Below are 11,950 nucleotides of genomic sequence, written 5' to 3'. Positions count from 1 at the left end.
TGTTGCCGAGTTTACTTGTTCAGTAAAATATATATACGTGGTGAAGTATAGATTGACAAAATATCTTATGTTTAAGTGCATTGCATATTAATTTATTATTAAAAAAAATGTTCAACAGTATTGTATGTTAATTTATTAAAGAGTTGTTTTAGTTTTTAGGTTTTTTAAATATAATAATAAAAATATTTTTAGTTATTTATTAGATTAAATTAATTTTAAAATTAGTGAGTAAAATTTTGTGATTTAAATATAAAGAATGATGGATTGATGTTGGTGAAGTGATTGTAATAGTCAAACAAGGAGTCTCACATTTGCATCCATAATATAGAAAATAATAATGTTGTAACTACTAAGGGTTTGGGCACATTCTTAGTTTAGTACTAATGATATGTGAGACAAGTGGTGGTGGCTTTGTCTAAATGTTCTTGTCCTTTTAGTGAGCCCTTCAAGAAGGCTGATAAATCTTGTTATTCAAGAACACCACTTGCTACAAGTGTTTTATCCTCTTCCATTTTATTTGTGTGTTCATTTTTTGAAACCTCTTTTTCCCTTGAGGGGAATTGGTCTTGTCACAACGCTCTCTAAGTTTTGGAAGAAGGAGAATTTATTCCTAAGAAATGTCATGCAATTTAGAAATTTCTCCCTATAGAATCAAACTGATTTTTTTAGAATTATTCTTAGTTTTAAAGAGGTGGATTTTGAGAGAGTATCATTAGACCTATGTTTTTAACCAACATATTTGAGCATGAAAAAGTTTGGTGTGTGATAGACTTACAATACAAGTTTATTGTATGAGAATATCAATAGAGATTTAATCCTTGATACATTCTTTATTTTCAAGAGATCAAGGTAGTTGATTTTGTATTCTTGTCATGTATCATTTCACATGGCCAAATTTTTTTAGTTTCAAATCACAAGTAAGGATGTGGTGATGTTGTGAGAATTATGGCTAGAAATTGGCAAGCCCATTATGTTACACATGGTTGTGACACTTATAACAAGGCTTTGCGATCTATGTTCAACATTAACATCAAAGTCTTTGCAATTCTCAAATCTATGCCTTGAATGGTGTAGCTCAAAGGATCCTTTTTTGGTCCTAGCTCACATATGAACTATTTGAGGCCTTCAACGTCATTTTTAATATGGTTGTGGTATTCTCTAAGAAGTAATTGTAAATTGAATTTTATGAGTATCTCAGATAGGAGAGGAGTGGAGGGAATTTAGAAAATTGAAGATATATATTAGTTGACTCTATCACATTTTGGGGTCTTGCATCTAGTTTTAACTTCATAATGAACTTCATATTTTCCTATGCCTATTTAACTTTTTATTCTTTAATTGGGTGTATAACACCTAGGTGTTCTAACTTTTTTGAGTGCTACAACATAGTCTTACTTTCAAATTTCTTATCTAGTGTCATAAGGTGAGAACATAGTGATAATCTATTATCTAAACTAAGATGTTTTCTTTGGGGGCGTAATTATGTGTAATAGTGAAATCAAGAACTTATTTAAGATGTTAAATATAGGTTGGATACTAGTAACATATGATAAAATAACCAAACATTCTAATGTGATTATTTTTTCTTGTCAGAGAGCTAACTTTCCTCACTCTTTATATGAACCTTAAGGAGATTAAAATAATAATACACCATAGGGAACCTTGAACCATCAAAAGTGAACCATGTGAAATTTGTGACTCTTATAGACATGATGACAAAGACTTGCATGAAATGTAAGACATCACTTACATTAGTTATGTGATGGGTAGCCTTCACACAAGGCTTCAATGGGTGAAGGTTGTGTAAAGGCAATCCTTCATCTATTGAAGATGTTAAGTAATAACAATTTAAATGTCACACATAATTACATGAAAAAATATATGTCAATTGCAGACCATTCCAAAATATACTAATACACTTATTCATATATACAAAATATTCTCATTCATAAACAACATGCTTTCAATAAATTAAAACATAAATTAAATTATCAATTTATAAAAGAAGAGAAGAGAATGATACTAAGTTAATCTAAACCATTGGAGTTTGCTCTATATACTAAAATCTTTTTGCAATCTTGACTTAATTTTCAAGAAAGGTCTGAGATAAATGTTTTTCTTATTTTCTTAATTTTCAAGAAAGGTCTGAGATAAATGTTTTGCATTCCTTCATATTGGAAATCTATGTCCACTTTAGTGTTTACATGGCTATTTCATAAGAAACAGTTATGGCTAATTTCTTTGGCAAATCACCTGTCTATCTTTAAAAGTTTTGTAAGTTGGGGGCATGAAACCATATCAATCTAAACAAAAGGTCAAGTTCACGAATGTTAATAAAAGAACAAAATCTTCTCTCCCTTTCGATAAGAATCAGCTCTCAAGATTTTCTTAATTCTTAACACTCGAATGGTAGAGTCACATCAAAATAAACAACAGTATATGTTAGTTAAGGGAAAGAAATTATACCTTTGCAAACCTCAAATTTAGCATCACACTTGACTAGAAGTGCTTGATAGTCAACTAATATTAGCACATCTACAACACCTACCAGACCATGATTCAATTATTTATTACTCTAGTTTGTTGCACTTACAGTAGGCAAATTCAAAAAACTAATTTCTAATTATAAATTTTGACAAATTTGTACACACAGCACAGAACTGAAAATTGAGAACTGTTAAGCATTTGGATTAATTTGATCTATATTCACAGAAGATAACGCAGACAAATTTAATTGCTGTGTAGACCCATTTACATGCGGCCGCGGCTATTCTGGCTTCAAAACAGATCTTTCGTACAGCGTGTTAGTGATAGGTTAGTCAATTGCGACCATTAAATGTAAAATTGATGGTGTAAAATGCGCGACTAACACGCGTGTTAGTCTAACACGCGTGTTAGTCCCTCCGTACTGCCTTTTTAGAGCCAGAATAGATGCATCCTTTACATGCAGCGACATCCTAGCTTTATAAAAGGCAGAATTTTCTTGGGATAGATAATACGTTCGTTATACTGCACTGAACTGCAATAAAACTTGATCATAGATTGAAAATCTAGAGGACTTCATATTGATTTGTGATAATGAGCATGAAAAATAATAATGACAAATTTACAAAGGATGATCTTTGGATCTTGTTCTTCAAGATAAGAGATATTAAAAGAAGTCAATCATCAAGCCAATCCAAACTAAAGCATGCTTCCACAATTTCAACTCTAAGCTCAGGAATAGAAATGTTCTTGGCCTGCAACCACTGCTTTCCAATCGTTTCATCACAGGTAACAAGCTTCAGGGAACTTAGCTCACAAACAGTTGAAGGTAACGTCGTCAAACTGGAACACTCTCTCATATCAAGCTCCCTCAATTTCTTGAGTTGTCCGATTTCCTTTGGAAGTTCTTTCAAGCCCCCGCATTGTGAAATATCTAAATATTCCAACTTTACAAGTTTCCCAATTGACACAGGAATCTGTTCCAGGCTTGGTAATGCCGATAACCTCAAAATTCTCAGATTGCTCATATTTCCAAAATCATATGGTAAATTTTGAAGCTGATGGAAGTTGGTAATGGAGCATGACAGAGTGGAAGGCATATTGCAGATACCAAGAGGTAACTCCAAATCATTGCTGTGGTCCAGGTTAAAATCTTGTAGCTTGGTGAATGTGGATATATTTCCAAATCCTTCACACAAGCTCAAAGATAGCTTCTTTATGTTCTGCAGTGCTTCAATGCCCCGTTTTTCAACAAAGGGTAAAATCAACCTCTCCAAGCGGACACTCTTGAGTTGAGTAAGTGATGATAAGACATCTAGACCTTTCACTATTGCCTTGTTTGTACCGCAATTGCATATCATCAGAAACTTTAGCTTTTTCATGGATTTCAGAAATTGAGGAAGAAAGTATTCTGTCGAAGTAAAGAATAATAACAGAGCCTCTGTTTCGGGGAAATTCATATCATACCAGTCATTTACCTCCATAGGGCCTGCATGTATTAATTACAAAGCAAATACAATTAAAAATTTGTGTATTAATAATGACTACTGGTTATATATGTGAAATTCATTCACATGCCAGCCAAATTACTTAGAAATGTGATGTAAACCTTATTCTATTCAGAAAATCGTTTTTGAAATTCAAATAATTTTCTATAATTGGAGATCAACAATGAACATGGAATATAATTATTAGCATGACAAAGAAATATTTTTCTGGACCAAAATGGATGTGTAAGAGTTTCTGAATAACTCACCGGTGAGAATGGAGAGAATTTGAGTATGAGATGCTCTATCTCTGAGCAACTCCCATTTCTCTAACGAACCAAAGTTCTTCCTTTCTATGAACAACCTCTTGCAGTGGAGTATATTGTCATGGTGTCCCAAATACATGGCCAAATTTCGCATTCCATCACGGTGGGAAAAGTATAACTCTGAAGTATTTCCATATGGCATTGTTGTACTTCCTCTGTTAAGTGCAAGCATGTCAGCTTCGTGTTGAAAAATACGAATAAAAGAAATTCAATATGTAAAATTGTATAGAAGCAAAGGCAATTACCTTGAATTGCTTGTTAAATTTAACAGATTTCTGCTCTCAAGTTGTGATAAGATGGTAATAGCATCATGCCTTTGTAGCTTCCGAACATAAACCCATATGTCCAAAATTGCATCAGCACATATTTTCCTGTCCCGGGGAAATACTCCCAAGTCTAAGAAACATTCCTTGAGTACATCATCTAAGGAGTGGATACTGGCAAAGTGGAGGGCATATTGCAGATACTGACAAAGAACATCTGGTAAGGAGTCACGACTGATCTGGGGCAATCTATATAGCCCTTTTCTGTGATGTTGTGATCTATATTTTCCTTTACAAATCTTGTCCGTTGCCCTCATCCAAGCCTTGTGCGATTCCCCATGCATACAGTTTGCAATCATCGAAACCATTGTCAATTTCTTTCCAATTCGAAACTTAGTCTTGCGTAATCCTTAGCTCCTCGTCCTTACAATGTTTCTTATCTGTGATTTCTTCTCTTTGCAAATATGTGTCTTCTTTATATGAGAAATAAGCACATGCAAATATTAAACAACTCGGTTTTATTGAAGTTGCAGCGAAATCTGCATTCTCAGCGTCTGCGCGAATGAGTCTGGATAGATTTAATTTATTCCCTTTCATACTCTATTTCGCAGGAATCTGTAAGAGATTTTTCCTCGTTCCTCGCAGGAATGTGCGTAAAGGATTTTTTATTTCCTTTCTTTCATACTCCCTTTCGCATGAATGTGCAAAAGATGTTTCCTCGAAATGGTTTCGTATTGCCTCGTCGCATTCCTTTTGTCTTAAATGTGATTTCAGAAGAACATGTGGTCAACTGGTTGAACAAATTAATAAGAAAGTTCGGGTTTGCTTCCATTCACGCACATAGGAAGCTGACTTTTCACTCGTTTTGTTTTATCTAACACATGGAAAAATATTTTTCCCTCTTATAAAAACATAAGAGGAGCGTTTTATGACCGCGTCGGATCTTCTATGTTATCGTTAATAAGTTTACTTTTATTGGACTCTCTTTTATTTTATTTTTTAAATAAAATATTTAAGGTATACCATCTTCAAATATATATAATTGTGGGGTTCAATTATAGAATGGTAATATCTATTATATTTAAAGGAGCATTATAAATTCATGAAACATTTATTTTAGATTTTGTTTTTTATATATAAAATTAGATTGTCTTTTAGTTACTTATAATATAAAATATAATAGGATATAATCATAAGTATGGCTATAACAATTTTAATATAGATTTTTCAAATTGATGTTTATAATATAAGATATCACAATGGTGTAATTACTAAAGTCTCGGGATATTGCTAATGATAATGCAAGATGAGGTGTGGTAGCTCCATTAGAACTTTCTTATCCTTCCAAGGAAGCTAGTGTTGGAACTCAAATTTGCAATGTCAATTTTTTCCCAACTCCCTCCATATTTGTGTGTCCTAGAGGCATTTGGGTCAATTTAATAACCAATCTAAAAAAAATTAATGAGCTATCTTGCCCAAAATTATGCCTAGATGGATGTTGTGTTAATCTCACTATGAAAAAATTCAAAATTTGATAAGTCATGTTTGTCATGCTATAAGAGTTATGAGGTTGTCCATCCCAACATGTCTTTTCCATCACTTTTGAGTCCTTGAACTTGAATTACCAATGTCACTAAGTATTATGATCAACTCAATTTTATGTTTACAACTATACAACTTGACACATCTTACAAGATAAACCAATATGTTGAGGCCAAAACCACATGTATCTAATTCTAATTTAAAGTTTCATGAAATATTTGATATATTTTAATTTATTTATATAATTCCATTCAAAAACATGAGAAATATTTTTGTTATAGCAAGGAGGTCATGTGACCTCCATGCCCGATTGATTATAAGGTAAGGTGTGGTGTGTGCTCCTCCATCATAAATTGTTATGCATGAGCGTTTCTTGATGTGTATTTTGAAAAATAATACTAAATTTGTAATTTTAATTTAGTAGACATGTATATTATTCTAAAATTTTAATCATTAAATTGAATTTATATCTTTGTTTGTACATATATGTATGTAGGATGATGACACTTTGAGGATAGGTATTTCTTAGGCTAATGATTAGGGATGATTTCACGAGTTACCCACATCATTTTAGGTCCTAAACTTTATTAAATATTCTATGCAATTTATTAGGTCTCTTATGTGGTTAAATTTGTTTTGATAAATATTTTTTTAACCTAATTTGTGCTTTAATTGAATATCTAGGAATTAGCAATTGAATCTTTTGGTCTTGAATTGAATGTGGGAGTAGATGAGCATGATTATATGGTAATTTATGCACACTTTAGTTTAGATTGAAAGTCTGATATATTATTATGCACCAGTCATCCCTAATGTGTAGTTTCGTTTAAATTATTCTAAATTTGCAATTTGAATTTACTAGATCGTATATTATTTAAAAATAAATAAATAAATAATTTGAGCTTATTTATTTATGTCCATAAATGCATATGTAGGATGATAGAACTATGAGGATAGGTATCGGTCATACTACTGAGGAAATTTTTTACAAGTCATTCACATCATTTTAGGTCCTAAAATCCAGTAAATTTTCTATGCATTTTCTAGGTGGTCCTAAATTAAATGTAGGAGTAGATGAGCAAAACTAAAATAACATGGAGTGATTATCGAGACATGTTTAATTTCCTTTCTAATTAATTCTTTTACATGCGTTTTCTAATTTTTCCCATAGACAATTTTCTAAAATAGGCACAAATGTATTTGGACAATTAAGGCAAGATGTGAAGCTAACAACATTTATTTTCGCTATTAACATGAGCTTCTTATGATTCTTAGTGTAACTGTCATAATAAATAATATATTAAAATACATATACATCCACGCAAGATGTTATAAGTACATGCCTATATTTTTAATGAAAATATCATTCTTGAATGAATTGATACTAAATAATTTAAACTATAATTCTATTTTAATAAATTTGAATATATGAATCAATATATATTTGCCACAATTATTTAAGAATCTCCACACAATTTAGATTTCCTACAAGAGTGTCTTTGAATAAAAGGATTTAAACTATAATTATATAAAAAATTGTATCTAATGTATAAAAGAATTCTTGTTTAATGATTGTACAAATATAGTTGATAGTAAAAAATTAAAGAAAGATCCATTTAGCAAGAAAAATCTAATAGTACAAGGGGATTGATAGTTTCCATAAGAAAATTAAAGTTTTTTTGTGACAAATTAGAAATGATGACTATTAGATGTTTCTCCCAATTATTTAAAATAAGAAGACAATATAATAACCTAAAATAAAGTAAAATAAAAATAGATCCTAACCTAAAATAAAGTAAAAATAGAAATAGATCCTAATCATGACAAAAATAACATAAAATGAGCCAAAGAATAACAATCAATAATGCTCAACAAAACTCCATGCAAGTGAACAATAATTTGCCTTTGCCCCCATAGCACTTGAATAGCATGTGTCGTTTGCTCCTCTGACATTCCTAAATCCTTTGAGACAAACAAAACAGTTGCATCCATGTTCAACCAAAACAATATTTGATACGAGTCTAAGTTTAGAAGCATGTATTTGTTATGAAAAATACATAAAATATTCCTTTTATTCAAATATCAAATATTACATTTGATATGCATTTTATAAAGTGGTGGAGACGACAGAAAGTGGTTAAATAGTTTAACCGTGCAGAAACTACCTCTCTAACTGTCTACCCTAATCAATGTTTACTAATAATGTAATTCATTATACTAACAATTCCCCTCTATTACATTGTTCTTTATAAATGTTTATCCAGAAACCCCCCCTTAAGACTTACATAATAAAATTGCTGATTACAGAATATATATAGACACATTTTGTGAAAAAATTATTTGAAGAAACAAATTATGAATCAAGTTTAGCTCCATCAAGCTGTCTCGTAACCCTTGGAAAGGTGTAGCCTCTATCTGATATCCTGAATTATTCAACAACAATCCATATTGAGCCCTCCAACCACATGGCTTCATCAAGTTGCCTAATAACCCTCAGAAGGGTATAATTCATGAACATAGCCTCAAGTACTACTGGATAACCATCCATATTGAGCTTTACACCAAGCCCTTGCTTGTCTCCAAAAAAAAAACTTCACAATACATGTATCTTCAAATATGCCAGCAACAACAGGGAATAAACAAGAAACCAAAAACGCTTCTCAAGCAAAACACCATCTCAAAGCGAGAAGCTAACTTGAGATGACGAAAATCCTCCATCCTCCTATGCCACTAGCCTCCAATGAAGTGAAGACTTCTAGCACTTCTCCAAAATCACTAAGAGAATCATAAATAATAACTTGATCATTTGATGAATCCCCATTCTCAATATAAGAAATGTTTTCTTCATTGATTTTGTCTTTGAACTTTCCTTTAAGAACATCTCTAGCTCGACTTTTACACAACCAAGCTCTGTGACCTTTTTTCTTACAATAGAAACATTTAATGTCTTCATTACTTGTGCTTGATCTTTTATTATGGTTTTAAACATATAATGCATTTTCTAGTTGAGAAACACTTTCTAAATCTTCTGCATTTGTTCTCTTTTCTTCTGCTAAAAGGGTTGAAATCATATCTTCTAAACTCTGGGAGGTTATTTGGCTGAGTGTAAAAATAATATTATTGTATTTTGCAAGCAAGTTGTTTAACAAGATAGCCTTAGCATCTTCATCATTTACTGGAGCCTTAACTTCTGCTAATTGTTTGATAAGAGATCTCAAACTACTTATATGACTTGACATTTTGACTCCATTTTCCATTTTGAACCTAAACAATTGAAGTTTTAGAGAGAATTTTGCATTTAATGCCTTTGCTCCAAACTATTTATTGAGATTATCCCAAATATCCGTTGATGATGTATCTAAATCTATATGATGTAATTTTGAATTAGGAAGAGCAAGCCCAATAATAGCTTTGGCTTTATCATCTCTATTCTCCCACTCTAATAATTTAGATGCATCTGTAGGTTTCGGATCTTTTCCACTCACTATTCCCCATAAATTTTTATTCATTAATTACATCTGAATTTTTATTTTCCAAGTATGAAGGTTAAAACCAGAATATTTATCTAGCGTATCAACCACAATCTCCATAATGAAATATCCCTTTTATTTTTCAGTAACTACATTAAAATTGCAATATTTGTTTATAAGCCCTAACTTCCCCTTGCAAATTAAAGAAAGAGGGAACTATAATCAATTTACATACACAAATATTGCTTGGATTGTTGTAGCATAGACACAAAGATTACTTGTTGTTCTCTCACACCATTTTCACGGGCACATAAACATATGTACAACTTCAAATACTCATTGCATATTCACAGGCATTCAGGGAGACTGCTTTGATACCAATTGTTATGAAAAAAACATAAAATATTCCTTTTATTCAAATATCAAATATTACATCTGATAGAAAATAGTTAAATAGTTTAAATGTGTAGAAACTACCTCTCTAACTGTCTACCCTAATCAATGCAATACATTTACTAGCAATGTAATACATTATACTAACTGTATTCTCTTGCCTTGTTGCAAATCAACCAAGTCCACAAAAGCACTGATCACACTGGCAATCAAATTCTTATCTTGTCCAAAACTCAAATTCCATGTTTTCCAGTAGAGCATCAAGGCTTGATCTGCCAATCCATTTTTAGCATCCTTTGTCCATGTTTTGCAAATGACCCCGCAACATGTTAAAATTTTGAATAGGATTGCTTAGCATGTTCAATTGATGCATATGTATATGCTTCATTCCTATGCCTTTGGGGGTTAATCATAAGTCAGACTTCAAAAATCTTACTAGTTGCACTAAAGGTTTTCTTAAGATCAATATGAGCAACATCCTTGTCCAAAACTCAAACTCCATGTTTTCCAGTAGAGCATCAAGGCTTGACCTGCCAGTCCATTTTTAGCATCCTTTGTCCATGTTTTGCAAACGACCCCACAACATGTTAAAATTCTAAATAGGATTGCTTAGCATGTTCAATTGATGCATATGCCAATGCTTTGTTCCTATGACTTTGAGGGTTAATCATTACGAGAAACATCCTTGTCCAAAACCCAAACTCCATGTTTTCCAGTAGAGCATCAAGGCTTGATCTGCCAGTCCATTTTTAACATCATTTGTCCATGTTTTGCAAATCACCCCGCAACATGTTAAAATTTTGAATAGGATTGCTTAGCATGTTCAATTGATGCATATGCCAATGCTTCATTCCTATGACTTTGGGGGTTAATCATAAGTCAGACTTCAAAAATCTTACAGGCTGCACTAAAGGTTTTCTTAAGATCATTATGAGCAACATCCTTGTCCAAAACCCGAACTCCATGTTTTCCAGTAGAGCATCAAGGCTTGATCTGCCAATCTATTTTTAGCATCCTTTGTCCATGTTTTGCAAATGACCCCACAACATGTTAAAATTCTGAATAGGATTTCTTAGCATGTTCAATTGATGCATATGTCAATGCTTCGTTCTTATGACTTTGGGGGTTAATCATAAGTCGGACTTCAAAAATCTTACTAGCTGCACTAAAGGTTTTCTTAAGATTATTATGAGCAACATCCTTGTCCAAAACCCGAACTCCATGTTTTCTAGTAGAGCATCAAGGCTTGATCTGTCAGTCCATTTTTAGCGTCCTTTGTCCATGTTTTGCAAACGACCCTACAACATGTTAAAATTCTGAATAGGATTGCTTAGCATGTTCAATTGATGCATATGCCAATGCTTTGTTCCTATGACTTTGGGGGCTAATCATAAGTCAGACTTCAAAAATCTTACTGGCTACATTAAAGGTTTTCTTAAGATTATTATGAGCAACATCCTTGTCCAGAACCTGAACTCCATGTTTTCCACTAGAGCATCAAGGCTTGATCTGCCAGTCCATTTTTAGCATCCTTTGTCCATGTTTTGCAAATGACCCCGCACCATGTTAAAATTCTGAATAGGATTTCTTAGCATGTTCAATTGATGCATATGCCAATACTTCGTTCCTATGACTTTGGGAGTTAATCATGACTTCAAAAATCTTACAAGCTGCACTAAAGGTTTTCTTAAGATCATTATGAGAAACATCCTTGTCCAAAACCCGAACTCCATGTTTTCCAGTAGAGCATCAAGGCTTGATCTGCCAGTCCATTTTTAGCATCCTTTGTCCATGTTTTGCAAACGACCCCACAACATGTTAAAATTCTGAATAGGATTGCGTAGCATGTTCAATTGATGCATATGTCAATGCTTCGTTCCTATGACTTTCGGGGTTAATCATAAGTCAGTCTTCAAAAATCTTACTAGCTATACTAAAGGTTTTCTTAAGATCATTATGAGCAACATCCTTGTCCAAACCACTGA

The 11,950-nt window shown here is 32.4% G+C and overlaps 1 protein-coding gene across 1 annotated transcript; it reads right to left on the bottom strand.

Moving 5' to 3' along the window:
- Positions 1 to 2,962: 2,962 nt before the first annotated feature.
- On the bottom strand, positions 2,963 to 5,119 carry LOC131079853 (probable disease resistance protein At4g33300). The gene is made up of 3 exons (XM_058017894.2): positions 4,543 to 5,119; positions 4,241 to 4,452; positions 2,963 to 3,973 (listed from the first exon to the last, which is right to left on the bottom strand). Exons 1-3 carry the CDS (start codon positions 4,926 to 4,928, stop codon positions 3,162 to 3,164), a joined length of 1,410 nt encoding a protein of 469 aa, XP_057873877.1. The 5' UTR covers positions 4,929 to 5,119; the 3' UTR covers positions 2,963 to 3,161.
- Between the last annotated feature and the right edge of the window lie 6,831 nt (positions 5,120 to 11,950).

Source organism: Cryptomeria japonica, chromosome 4, assembly GCF_030272615.1.
Source record: "Cryptomeria japonica chromosome 4, Sugi_1.0, whole genome shotgun sequence".
Classification (NCBI taxonomy): domain Eukaryota; kingdom Viridiplantae; phylum Streptophyta; class Pinopsida; order Cupressales; family Cupressaceae; genus Cryptomeria; species Cryptomeria japonica.
This window is presented reverse-complemented; position numbering and strand designations above follow the sequence as displayed.

What these genes read in the sequence shown, in the direction of transcription:
- LOC131079853 (XM_058017894.2), bottom strand. Translation starts at nt 4,928, where the DNA reads ATGGTTTCGATGATTGCAAACTGTATGCATGGGGAATCGCACAAGGCT. An exon ending in AATTTAACAAGCAATTCAAG is followed by an intron (nt 4,453 to 4,542) that starts GTAATTGCCTTT and finishes TGCACTTAACAG; the next exon opens with AGGAAGTACAACAATGCCAT. An exon ending in AATTCTCTCCATTCTCACCG is followed by an intron (nt 3,974 to 4,240) that starts GTGAGTTATTCA and finishes TAATACATGCAG; the next exon opens with GCCCTATGGAGGTAAATGAC.